Below are 14,190 nucleotides of genomic sequence, written 5' to 3'. Positions count from 1 at the left end.
GTGTTCACCAAACATGCAAAAGGCTCTGCATTCAAACTCCAGCCGGAAACCAGGCCTGGTGCTGCATACCTGCAATCCTAGCACATGGGAGGTGGAGGAGGTAGGGGATCTTAAGTCCAAAGTCATCCTCAACTATATAATGAGGTTAAAGGTCAGCCTGAGGTACATAAAAATTATCTAAAATAAAACTTTTTAAAAGTAAAAAATTAAAGTTCGCTCATGGTAAGAAAGAGAAAGACCTGAATTGTGAAAGGAAAAGGGTAGTTTGAACGACTGAGAAAAAATACAGGATTGGCAAGATCAACTTAGTGAAGTGGTTCTCAACTTCACAGGTAGCGCCCCCTTTGTGTATGGGGTGGGGTTCGAACAACCCTACCACAAGGGTCACCTAAGACCATCAGGAAACAGAGATACTTACATTACAATAACAGCAGCAAAATTACAGTTTATGAAGTAACAATAAATTAATTTTACAGTTGGGGGTCACCACAACAAGAGGAACCATGTTAAAGGATCACAGCATTAGGAAGGTTGAGAACCACTGGCTTGGTGGGTCATGTGTTGCCAATTCTGAAAACAAGTTCGATTTCTGGTTCCCACATATTGGGAGAGAACAACTCCTAAAGGTTGTGCTGACTTAGATGCACACACTGTGGCATGTGCGGGCCTACACACATGCACACGCTGAGAATTAAATACATGAAATAAAAAGCTAAGATTAAAAGAGAGAGAGAAGTTCAGAGGGTTGTTTCCCATATAAATCTCAATGCTCTCCTGCTTCTGTTCTGTGAAACAGCTGTGAAGAGGAAGAGACAGAAATGAGGGGAGAGATCTGGTAAGAACCTTCCTTCTCTGTCTCTATAAAGCAGGAAATGAGGGATGGGTTGAGAAGGGCAGTGGAAAGCTAAGAAGTTAGCTGAATTACTAAATTTGAGGGATTAAGATATTAGAGCTCAGGAGGCCCTCCCTCCTCCAGAGGGCTAGTTACAGTTAAAGGCTGGTAGGGAAAGGAGAGACATTTTTTAAAATAGCCTCTAAGGAACCCTAGTTTTGTCAACTTGACACAAGCTACAGTCGCTGGGAAGAAGGACCCTTAACTGGGAAAGGCCTCCATCAGACTAGTCTGTGGGCAAGCCTCTGGCGGGTTTTCTTAATTAATGACTGATATAGGTGGGCCCAGCATGCTGTGGCTGGTGCCCCCTGGGAAAGCAGTGCTGGGTTGTGAAACAAAGCGGACTGGGCAAGCCATGGGGAGCACGCTGGTAGGCAGCTGCTCAGAGCCCCTGCTTCAGTTTCTGTTTCTCCAGGAGCCTGCCCTGTGTCCCTTCCAGGGTGGACTGTAAGCTGTAAGATGAAATAAACCCTTCCCCCTATGCTGGTTTTGGTTATAGTCTTCATTAAAGTAACAGAAAGCTAATTCGGACAGAAACTGGGCTACTGTTGTGACAGACCTGACCGTGTTGTTTAGGAAAAACTGTGGAAGTGTTTGGAACTTTGGGCTGGAAAAGTCATTAGTGCTCAAACTTAAATGGGCCATGACGGGAGTGTGGAAATTCTCCTCAGGCCAGCGAACAAAAAGTATATAGTCCAGAGGGGGTAAGGCTGAATTTCATGCTGGCAGCCAAACTTGTGATTGTTTAAGGTACTGGTTTTGAAGGGATACAGAGGTCATGAAGAGCGGCCCAGACTGGCACCATATGAGAGGTCAAGAGAAGCCACTGGTGAAGCTACAGCCTCAGCTGCAATGGTAACCCCTGTACTCAAGGGGTTCATAGAGAGAAGGCGAGGCTTGTCACCACGTGCCAAAGTCAGAGTCCCTGGAGAGAGCCCAGGTGAAGTTATTGGTAAAGGTGCAGCCCAGGTGCTTTGGAGAGAGCACCAGCACCCTGGAGACAGCCACCTCTTGTAGTAGTCACTGTGGAGAAAGAAGGTGCTTGTGCTACAGATGCACAGCTGGGGAAGAGGAGCTGCCCCAGCCTCTCGGAGCCCAGAGGATCATGAATAGCCCCGACACCAGGAACTATACGTTTTACACTGCTGAACTTTGGGTTTGCTTTGATGTGACTGTTACAGGAGCTTACTGTTGGAGAGACTTCGGACATTTAAAGAAATGGCGGATATTTTAAAGAGAACTTGAACTTTTAAAGTGTTTGCATTTTTTTAAAGACTGTGGTATATTTAATATTATAGTTTCAATATTGTGATATTAGTATCAACATAACATCTTGAGAAGAGACAAGAAAGAAAAGGCTACAGTTTAATAATGATCTGTTTGTGTGTTAAGGTAATGATAGGTCAATTGTGTTTACTATTTTGTCAACTTGACAAAAACTAGAGTAATTTGGGAAGAGGAACCCTCAATGAAAATAAATGCCTCCATCAGACTGACCTGTAGGCAAATCTATTAAGGGTATTTTCTTAATTTATGATTGATATGGAACTGTGGGTGGTGTCGCCCCTGCGCAGGTGGACCCAGGTTGTATAAGAAGGCAGGCAGAGCAAGTCATGGAGAGCAAGGAAGTAAGCAGCTTTCTTCTGTGACCACTGCTCCAGTTCCTGCCTTGAGTTCCATTCTCAGTGAACTATAAGCTGTGAAATAAACTCCTTCCCATTTGCTTTTGGTCATGGACAGTAATAGGAAGCAAACTAGGACTCTCTAATTAAACTCTCTAATTAAACTCACGAGAAAGAGCAGGTGAGGGGGCAGTAATGTATCACACCAAGAGTACAAACATCAGGACCAAATATCTCATGACCCTGAGACTCACTGAGAATCACAACTACTTCCACTGGACAGATATTGATGTGTTCATTTCCCAAGTGCAATGTCAAGTATCCCACTAGTTTTTTTTTTTTTTATGTTGCCCTCCTTTCTTTTACTTAGTAAGATTAAAAAAAAAAATCAAGTGAGCCAATGACTAAGTTGTGACTTGAAATAAAAAGAAGCCTACTGACATATACACAAAAGACATGACAGAAGAGCAGCAGTCATGTGTCTTTTGAGCTACACACACATCAAGCACTCTCTTAAAACTTATACAACATTTCTATAAACTTAAAATTGCTCTAGGGATATAAAGTCTTAAAATATAAACTTAAAATATAGTGTGGTCCATTGTAAACCTTCAGTATGGATGAGGTACATGTGTCACACAGCAACACAGGCTGTGACACTGCTGTAACATGAACATAATCCTTTCCACTTGAACACTGTGCACACATACAGGAAAAACTGAACATTCTAAAAATGATGGAAAAGAAGAGACACAGCAAGGAGAAACAGATATGAGGGGGCGCAAGTTTTACTTACCAAGTTATGCAAGTTTTTCCTGATCTGCCGTATAACGCCAGGAAAGGTAGGTCGAAGTAACTCTTGTAAACTAGAAGGCCATGAATTATATCGGCTATCAATCTCTAGGTTGTTGACCCACTGAATAAAACAAAAAACACAACATGGTGCATACACATTAGTCACTGATGGGGGACAAAAAGATAGTTAATGAGACTTTAAGAATCACAGAGATAGGCATGGTGGCACATGCCTATAATCCCAGCACTCAGGAGGTAGAGACAGGAGAATCAGGTATTAAAATTGTCCACAGCTACATAGAGTTTGGTGCCAGCCTGGGATATACAAGACCTTGTCTCCAGCAAACACATAGACATAAGAGATAGACTATTCTCAAATATACAAAGATTGAATAGAAAAACGAATAACTACAACAAAGCAATAAAACAGGTGAAATTATTTACAATCAACACAACCAACTAAAGACCAACAGCAACAAATATTATTTAAAAAAAAAAATCAAGCAACCCACAGGAAATGAGATAAGAATAAAATAAAACTAAGCTAGATGTGGTGGCACACAACTTTAATCCCAGGGACAGGAAGATCTCCATGAGTTTGAGGCCAGCCTGGTCTACAAAGTGAGTTCCAGAATAGCCAGGGTTATTAAACAGAGAAACCCTGTCTCGAAAAAACAAAACAAAAAATATATATAAATTAAAAAAAAAACTACATAGGGATCATAAGTGATCAGTAAACACAATTTATTCACAATCTGTGAAACATAAATGAATTCACAAGAAAACTTCGCATTCATTAAGTTGGAAAACATTAACAGTTTGTCAGGACCTTAAGACTAGGCAAAAGTACAAAGCACATAGGAACCCTCAGGTAATGGTGATGTCTGCAACACTCATTTAAAGAAACAGATAAAAACACACTGAAGGCCTGACTAGAACCACTAAGTGTATGCAGGCATCCATTCCAAATGAATTCTCACAGGTATGTGGGAGAAAAGGACACAGAGACCCAACATGGCAGCATCTACAACAGGAGGGAGGCAGAAGAACAACACATGAACAGTAAGCACCTGCTGCCCGGATAGCGAAGCACAGCTGAAATATACAGATATTTTCCTGCTTGTGTGAGTCTAATGCTCTGGACGAGCACACAAGCAACTGCTCATACTAGCGACCCAGGAGGAAAGAGGAAAGTTTTTTCTTTCTTTCTTCTCTTTTGAGACAGGGCTTTACTGTCTAGCTCTGGCTATCCTGGAATTTGCTTTGTAGACCAGGCTGGCCTTGAACTCACAGAGATCTGTCTGCCTCCGGCTAGTATTGTGTCAACTTGACACAAGCTAGCTATCTGAGAAGAGGGAACCTCAATTGAGAAAATGTCCCCATAAGATCTGGCTGAAAAGCATTTTCTTAAGCAGTAATTGATGGGGGAGGGCTCTTGCCCACTGTAAGGTGGTGCCATCCCTAGGTTGCCGGTCCTGGGTTCTGTAAGAAACTGGGATGAGCAAACCATGAGGAGTAAGCCAATAAGCAACAACCCTCCATGGTGTTTGCATCAGAGAAACTTTCAGGTTCTTGCCCTGTTTGAGTTCCTGTCCTTACTTCCTTTGATGGTGAACAGTGATGTGGAAGTGTAAGCCAAATAAATACTTTCCTCCTCACCTTGATTTTTGGTCACACTATTTCACTGCAACAATAGAAACCCTAACTAAAGCACCTAAGTATATGAAATTTTCATTTATAAAAGTATGGCTTTTTTAAAAAGTAAGTAATATGTTTTAAAAAAAGGAGCAACAGGAACTCTCATACAATGTTGTTGTCTAGAAATCTCACTCTACTCTAGTGGACCTACTAAAGCTGAAGACCTTCCAATACCACCAAGTACTCCAGTTCCGATGAACTGTTCCATCCTCTCTAAAAGTCTTAAGAAAAACGTGTTAAGAAAAAGGATTTTCTAACAGTGTGAATTTGTTTGTTTGTTTTTTGAGATAAGGCCTTACTATGTAGCCCTGGCTGTCCTGGAACTCACTATATAGACCAGGCTGGCCTCAAACTCACAGAGATCCTCCTGTCACTGCCTCCTGAGTACTAGGATTACTAGGATTAAAGGCGTGTGCCATCATATCCAGCAATACGAGTAATTTAAAACCACTATTAATATGTTCTTAATTACATGATTTAAAAGGACTTTATTATTTGCTGTATGAGTTCTTTGGGCCCTTGTCATCTTTAAAAAGAATGTGGAGAATGGAAGCCTAAAAGATGGTCACAAAATAAAATCGAGGCTATGGAATGAAAAGGAAATAGATAGGCTGGGCGGTGGTGGCACGTGTCTTCAGTCCCAGCACTCGGGAGATAGAGGCAGGCGGATCTCTGTGAGTTCGAGGCCAGCCTGGTCTAGAAGAGCTAGTTCCAGGACAGGAACCAAAAAGCCATGGAGAAACCCTGTCTCGAAAATAAAAAAAAAAAAAAAAAAAAAAAGGAAATAGATATGAGACCAAGAGACACACCAGATTGTGAAAATATTGAAAACCTTTAAAAGGAAATAAAGGTATACAATTAGAGACAGAGGAATGCATGCCAACTTCAGGAAAGAATTGTCTGTGAGGAGAAAAGAGGTGTAACTAGGAAAGAACACAAAAACAGCCTCAACTGAAACATTTTTCACTCCAAGAAAAGAGGAATTATTATACAAATTGATTATTTAGAAAGAATGGTAATGGGCCATATAATTATCAATCTATTATGTTATTTTCTTTATTCTTTATAAACAAAATCATGCTGTCAGAAATCAAACTGTATGTATCAAAATATGCAATGGTTACACCACCAAGTGAGAATGTAAGTAATGAGAATCTACAAACAGGCAGGTCCAAGTTTTAGCATCCGTAAGTACACTGGGCTGCATTAGTGGCTATCTTGGGATACATGTGGCCAACAGGCTGCAGGATACGCATGCCTGGTTCAGAGTAAGTATCTATCTTCCAATAAAATGCATCTGAAATAAACGCAGGACAGAAACCAAGGGGGAAAAGATAATGCACCTCTATTCCCAAAATTCTTTTTACAGATGACAGAGACACGGATCACACTGCCAACAGTAAGGTCCCAGAAAATAAGGCTACTTATTAGAAATATGTTCTAATAATAGTTTTAAATTACGCATGCTGTCACAAACCCACAGGACCTAGACCCAACTGGGAAAATACAAACCCTCTTCCCCAAGATGTTCATCTGAATACAACACAATGGAGAGAATGCTTGTTTTGTTTTGTTTTTTTTTTTTAATTTTTTCATTATTTGATTTGTGGGATACCCACAGAGCTTAGAAATATCTGATTCCTCTACAGATGAAGTTACAGGTGATTGTAAAACACCAGATGTGGATGTAGGGAACTGAACTTGGGTCCTCTGCTAGAGCAGTATATGCTATGCTCTTAATAGCTGAGCCATCTCTCCAGTCCTGAAAACAATGCTTCTTACTCATGAGAGTCAGAAAATTTAAAGCATGTAAAAACCTATCTTATGCCCAGTGTGGTAGCACATGCTTTTAATCCCAGACAGACAGACAGAGCCTACCTTAACACAGTCTCACACAAGCACCTATAAATCTTTGATAAGGCACAAATTAGGCAGTGGTAAGGGACCTGACCAGAGAGAGGCCTCAGGACCCTTCAAATAAATACTCACTGAAATAGCAGGACTCCTGATGTCTACTGCATAGTCAGCCTCAGAAGGCTGGATATTGAGCTTCAAAATATTATGTAGAGAGAGGCCTTCTATTCCTAGTCTGTGCAGACCCTCCATTACCCGGGCTTCATTCCTCAGCGTATCAAACAAACTGCAGAAAAAAAAAAAAAAACAAGGTGTCTAGTTAAGGGTTGGCTATTATGCCAGAGCAGAATACTCGCCTAGCATATAAGACCCTGGATTCAATTCACAATATACAACACACGCACACAGCCTGATGGTATTTGGTAGGGAAAAAAAACTTTATGAAAGCCTTGAAAATTTTCTATCAGTTCAAAATTCAGTGCTAAAAGAAACTGAAGATTCAAAAATGGAGCTTTTTGTTTTGTTTCATCTGGTCAGAGGACAGAGAACAGTGGCAGGATATGCTTTCGTCATCCTGTTTGTTTACATTCTTGGTGGATATGTACTTATCACAAGGTCTGTAATACAACAAACAGGTATAAAGATTAATTCAATTAATTCACAAAATAATATTGTGAAACTACTCCTAAAGCATTAACAACTGCTTTTATTTTCACTATTATAAAGCCATAATGATGGGAAGAGATGGCTTAGGAGTTAAGAGCACTCGCTTCTCTTCCAGAGGACCCAGGTTCAATTCCCAGTATCCACATAGCAGCTCAAGGCTGCCTGTAACTTCAGTTCCAGTGGTTCCAACACCCTCATGAAGACATACACACAGGCAAAATACTAGTGCACACAAAATAAAAATATAAAAAAAAAATTTTAAAGCCACAGTGACAACTGTACTGCTAATAATTCTATAGATAAAATCTGAATTCTACTTGTTCACTGCCCCCAAAACGTATGATAACAATTTAGACTCTATTAGCCTTCAATTACATTTTAAGAAGAGTAGCACAAAACAGTATGCAAAGTGACTTGTTATGGTACACATCTATAATTCCAGCAGTTGGCAGGTAGAAGCAGAAGGTTCACTTAAGGCCATCCTCACAAATCTGGGAGGCCAGCCTGAGCTAATAAAACCCTGTCTCAAAAACAAAACAAAAATTTTTAAACAGTGAATATTCAAAATAATTTTAAAAGTAATGCCTTGCGAGACAGGAGAGACAGCACTATGCTTACACCTACTTCACAATTCTCAGAAGCAAGAGAACTGCGCTCTTTTCTATGCTTCTGCAATGAACAGGAAAACTACAACCTCAAATATGTATCTTTTAAACACTCAAGACTTGCCCACACAGCGTTCTGCCTACCCCAGTCACAGCATGGGCCCACCTCCAGTAAGTCTCATAAGCTTGAGCCTTACCTCATGCCATACCAAGAAGAAACACAAAACTGAATGTGTCAGTTATAAACCTTACAGAAAGAGGGGGAGAAGTGTCTATTAGCCATACCTGAATATATCCTGGGTATCTAAATCAATATGAAGTCCATTGATGAAGAGAGCTGAATCTCCAGGCTGCAGTCCTATTGTTCCCTTGAAATACTGAAAATACACACAAAGAGCAGTGAGAGTACGTTCAGCGAAGCTTGTTGTTCCCGAGCTACATTACCCACACAGATCCTGACATTCTGGGGCCAGGTCAGAATTCCCTTCCATACTCTTCTTTGGACTCTTCTGTGCATCCCCTATAGAGACTGAAGATGCTGCCTTACTGGGCCTCCACCTTTTTCCCTTCCTCCTTCCTTCATTCTGATGATGACACAACCATTTCTATAATGTTGGGCATGTAAGAATGCCAAGTGCTAAGAGTCACTTATCAAAAATGAAAACAGAATAGCCAAGAAGGTGGCTCAGAGGATAAAGAAAGTGCTTGCCATGCAAGAGAGAGGACTAGAGAACAGACGCCCAGAACCCACCCACAAAAATGCCAAGCAGGCAGGCATGGTGATCTACCTGCAACCACAGCACTTTGGAAGAGGTGGGATTCCCAAGAACGGGCTAACTAGCTAGACTAGCTGAATGTGTGAGTCCCTGCCTCAGTAAATAAAGTGAAGAGCAATTCAGGAAGGCACCCAACAACACCCTCAGGCTTCCATAAATACATACACTCAAATGCATGTGTACACACAAAAATGTCTTCCACACACATGCAAACATATACGAACATACGCACATCACACACAATAGACTGTACGTAGGACTAATTGAACAAATATTATATCTACATAATTTTTAAAATAAAATGTTTCTTCCTGGCCCACAATACAGGAAGATATTTAATTTTTGGGTTCATTTTCTAATACTTCTCTGAACTGACTACAAAGAACTAAAGCTTATTGTACTCCTTATGTAGGACATCAAAGGAATATACACATTTGTTCACCGCTTTAGTAACAAAGAAAGCTCTTTATAACTAAACTGAGTTATCTCCTTAATACTGAAGGCAGAAAAAAGTAAGCTATCTAAAATTGGGGTCACAAGAGGATTCTCCCTTCTAGGTTCTGGAATTTTCCTTTCCTCTGTTTGCAAGCGCCAGATTAAAGTGCAAAGCTTTGCTTTTTTTTAATGCTTCTGTTGCCTTCCCTGATTGTGATGCCAATCAAGTCTGGGCTGGCAACCAACACAAGGCCCCCTTGATGAAACAAAGGACTGAAAGAAGGGTTTCTAAACACCATTCCCATAGTGACCAAGTGGCCAAGAGACCATAGTGACGAAGAAGACACCGTAGTGAGTGTCTTGGCAGCTTCAGAAGCTGCATGTGGGGCTGATGGGAATGAAGGACAAGAACCCTGCTACCCTGTAGAGTGCATCACAGGCAGGAATGAAACAGGTTTAAAGAAAGACTACTTAAAACAGGACCAGACTCACCCCCACCCTGGTTAGGAGACTGCTCTCCTTAAAGAAAATGCCACCAACTTTGACATAAATAAATAAATAAATAAATAAATAAATAAATAAATAAATAAATAAAATATACTAATTACTGTATTTATAAGTAAATTACTAAACGTAATACTGTTAAATGCCACTAATTTAATTCAAGTTTCTTTATTGTTTTTAAAGATACAACACAGGATAGAACGTTTTCAATCGGTTAATAATACCTTCTGGTTCTCTTCCACTTCCGTTCTAAGTTGTGAGCTCACAGCTGTTTTTGTTATTGCTCTAAGAAACAAAAATATAATCAGTGTTTAGCTCAGCATTCCATATAAAGGCTTTTAATTTCCCTGTTCTTAAATATGAAACATGTGGTTCAATAAGCTAAAAGGTAAGAACTAAATAAACATGACAGCTCTACAGCTTAGCAAGTGAATTTCACAGACGTACAAATTCCCACTGCTGTAAGACAGAACAACAAAGGAAAGCTGCATAGTAGCAGTACGTGACAGCAAGTCCAGTTGCTTCCAAGGTCTCCCTTGACTGTGTGGCCCTACTCCTTATGTGACATAAACTGTGCACAGATAGACAGCATTAAATTCACTGCACTGAAGCAGACCGTCGGTCCTATTAAATCCTTCTGGTGGAGGTTGGACACTGCACATGAATCTTTCAGAAGCATGATAGATTAAGAAATCTTTTATTTAATATTTATTTATTTATTTATTTATTTATTTATTTATTTATTATGTATACAGTATTCTGCGTGCGTGTATGCCTGCAGGCCAGAAGAGAGCACTAGACCTCATTACAGATGGTTGTGAACCATCATATGATTGCTGGGAATTGAACTCAGGACCTTTGGAAGAGCAGGCAATGCTCTTAACCGCTCAGCCATCTCTCCAGCCCCCTAGATTAAGAAATCTTATACAGCCAGGCAGTGGTGGCGCACGCCTTTAATCCCAGCACTCGGGAGGCGGATCTCTGTGAGTTCGAGGCCAGCCTGGTCTAGAAGAGCTAGTTCCAGGACAGGAACCAAAAAGCTACGGAGAAACCCTGTCTCGAAAAAATCAAAAAAAAAAAAAAAAAATCTTATACAGGCACACTACACAGTGAAAAGGGAACTTACTTATAAAACTCTCAGCCCAGAACTAAGCAAGTGTTTTTAGTAATTGGAGACAAAGATTAGCAATGGCATTTGTTAAAAGTTCCTAAGAATTTGTCTCTTAAATAATTTTGCCTTGCATTTATACAGAATAAACAGTATTTAAGAAAATTCAGAATATTGTTACTATGAAGGGTCAGTCTCTCTGAGCCTCAGTTTCCACAGAAGGAACCTGATCATCCACATCCCCCTCTTCCTCTTCTTTTTGGCAGTACTGAGAATAAAACCTGGAGCCTTATACATGTGAGACAAGAGTTGTAGCACGGAACCCCAGGCAAAGCCCTTCTTCATCAGGATTCAAAACTGGCAGTCTGGGCCAGACTCTGGATTAGCTGATCTGGCATAAGTGGGGCAGTGTCAACAACATCCAGATCTCTCTCTTCAAGCACACAACCAACGGTCTTGTTACCTCCTTAGAAAGAGGACACTAGTCACAACAGGAGTTATAAATAGGTAAAAAACTAAAATGTTTCAAAGCATTTGTACCTTTTAGTTACATCATATTCTATGTAAACATCAAAGTCATTGGGAATAATGTTAAGGAGAGGGATGTTCCAAAACCTTAGTAGATGTTACCTGGCTTTTGTAGGAAAATTCTGACTAATATCCTTCATCACCACCAAAGCTAACTCCACAGGAGCAGCCAGGATGCGGGCAGCAGTCTGGAAACTGAGATCTGCAACAATGCCAGGCAGATATCAGGTTAGAACATATGACTCTAAAGTAACGACAGTACAACAAAACCCCAATACTACCCACAATTCCCTGACAGTGAAGAATGCCTTAGAATGCAACCATTCCAGAGAGTGCCCATGGTTTAGTTCAGATCTCACTCACTTCATGGTCCCCTGGAGTTTTTACTAAGCTATTCATAATCTACATCCATAAAATCCATGGGCGTATGCTAACGCATTTAGCAGAAGCAAACTTTAGCCCAAATCCTGGTACCTTCTAGATTTATAATATGTCACAAAATACAGGATTAAGATATTTAGCAAATTACCTTGGGAAAAATATCTTAAGAATAGTTTGGAACATTCTTTAGAACAAAAAAGTGCACATATATTCCACTCTTAAGTGCCTAGAGATACAGTTTAAGAAATGCGTACAAATAAATATAGGAGACCAACTAGATGGCTCAGTGAGTAAAGGTGCTTGCTGCCTACAATGCAAGCAGGATTAGTTGAATTCAATTTCTCAGAACCCAAATAAAGGTGGGGAAACCAAATTCCACAGAGTTGTCCTCTAACCACCACATGGGCACTACGGCACACTAGTCTACATATACACAATGTTAATAAATGAATTGTAAAATGCATTGGAAGGCTAAGGTTATAGCTCAGTGGTGCAGTGCATGTCCAATATGTAAAGCCCGAGATCAAACCATCAGCATTACTTAAAAAAGAAAAAAGTACAAACCTAAAATTAAAAACTGACACTTAGGTTTTTAAAATGTATGCATAAAGAAAATGGCTGGGCGGTGGTAGCACATGCCTTTAATCCCAGCACTCAGGATGCAGAAAAGGGCAGATCTATGTGAGTTCTAGGCCAGACTGGTCTACAAGAGCTAGTTCCAAGGCAGCCAGAGCTGTTACACAGAAAAACCCTGTCTCAAACCCCCCCCCCAAAAAGAAACAAATAATGCAGTTATATATTTGTTGTGTGTGTGTATATGTGTATATATAAAAAAATTACAATTTTGGGGCTGAAGAGATGACTCAGAGGTTAAAAGCACAGGCTGCTCTTCCAGAGGACCCAGGTTCACTTCCCAGCAACCACATGGCAACTCACAACTGTTTATATCTCTGGGTCCAGGGGATCTGATACCCTCACTCAAACATATATATATAGGCAAAACACCAATGCACATAAAATAAAAATAAATTAATTATTTAAAAAAATACAATCTGTGGTACTCTCAGAATCTTGTAAATTTCATTCAAACTCCCCAAGTCTCCCCTCCCAGACAAGGTTTCATTCTATAGCACAAGTCGGCCTGGAACTCATGACAATCATCTTGCCTAAGACATAGGAACTGGGATTACAGGTACAGTACAAATTCTGGTTAGCGTGGTGCCAGGCATCAACCCAGGGCTCTGTGCATGCTAGACAAACACTTGATCATCGGAGCTATATCCCTGGAGCAAGTTCTGCAATTTTTAGTAACACAAAATATACTGACAGTGAGCTCTGAGTTTCCATTACCTTGCAGCTGCCAAACTTTCAAGGGCGCCATCTCATTGGTGCTCTCCACAAGATACTTTCGGAATTCTTTCAGTTGTTCTTCCAAAGAGGGGTGCAGTTCTCTGGCAGAAGCACAATCAGTTATTTTCATTGTTTTCTCTCAGAGTACACTGAGCTAAGGACTCCAATTTTAATCTTCATGATTTTCCCCTCCCAAACCTAAGAAAATTTCTTCAATTTGGACAAAAGTTTTTAAGGCACAACAGCAGCCCTCTAAGGGTAAGTTAACACTGTGTATTCTACATGAACCTTTTTGTGCTGTGAATACATAAAATCACAGCATCACCCAAAGATGGACAAAGAAGGAGCAGTGAGATGGCTCAGCCAGCAAAGGATGCCATCAAGCCTGGCAATGTGAGTCTGATCCCCAGGACTCAGAGGGTGCAAACAGAGAACCAGGTCGACAGCACACATGGGACCCATGCACTGTCCCCATAATACACAAAATAAATCAATGCAATTAAAATGTCTAAAAGTGCATGGAAAGATTCTGGAAATCTTGATCAAATAAAAGTGGTACCTGACTACGACCATAATCCAAAGTGACAACAGACAAGTGTACACAGGCAACGAACCAACCCAGCACAGCAAATAACTGGAAATGAAGCCACTACTGCCTAAACTGGAACCTGGTTAGACTCTTTCATTCAACCAAATGTCACAGCTGAAGCATATGTTACATATTGTCATCTATTTTCATCTTGCTTTTAAAGGCAGCCCACCACAGATGTTCTAGCTGAAATCCCCACACAACAGAATTCAAGGTTCTGAAAAATTTATCAAGTCACTACAATTAAGAATAATTTTCTGCTATAAATTATTTTCACCAAACTGTGAAACTATGAAACAAATTTCAATATTAAAGTCCTCTTCTGCAAGGCATGACTGCACATAGCTTTGATCTGCCCCAGCAGGCAGAGGCAGGCGGATCTCTGTG

The 14,190-nt window shown here is 40.4% G+C and overlaps 1 protein-coding gene across 1 annotated transcript in view; it reads right to left on the bottom strand.

The window, feature by feature from the left end:
• The window catches only part of Uggt1 (UDP-glucose glycoprotein glucosyltransferase 1), a 92,974-nt gene that overhangs the window by 43,392 nt on the left and 35,392 nt on the right, over positions 1 to 14,190 (bottom strand). The window contains exons 9-14 of the mRNA XM_050134628.1: positions 13,215 to 13,315; positions 11,586 to 11,685; positions 10,072 to 10,132; positions 8,418 to 8,509; positions 6,997 to 7,147; positions 3,311 to 3,430 (exon numbers count right to left, since the gene is read on the bottom strand). Of these exons, the coding sequence (XP_049990585.1) occupies positions 3,311 to 3,430; positions 6,997 to 7,147; positions 8,418 to 8,509; positions 10,072 to 10,132; positions 11,586 to 11,685; positions 13,215 to 13,315 (625 nt within the window). The remainder of the gene's footprint in view (positions 1 to 3,310; positions 3,431 to 6,996; positions 7,148 to 8,417; positions 8,510 to 10,071; positions 10,133 to 11,585; positions 11,686 to 13,214; positions 13,316 to 14,190) is intronic.

Source organism: Alexandromys fortis, unplaced genomic scaffold (genome assembly GCF_014885135.2).
Source record: "Alexandromys fortis isolate MF-2015 unplaced genomic scaffold, M_Fortis_MF-2015_v1.1 scaffold_20, whole genome shotgun sequence".
NCBI classification, from domain to species: Eukaryota; Metazoa; Chordata; class Mammalia; order Rodentia; family Cricetidae; genus Alexandromys; species Alexandromys fortis.
Note: the sequence above shows the minus strand (reverse complement) of the source record. Positions and strands in the feature narration are given on the sequence as shown.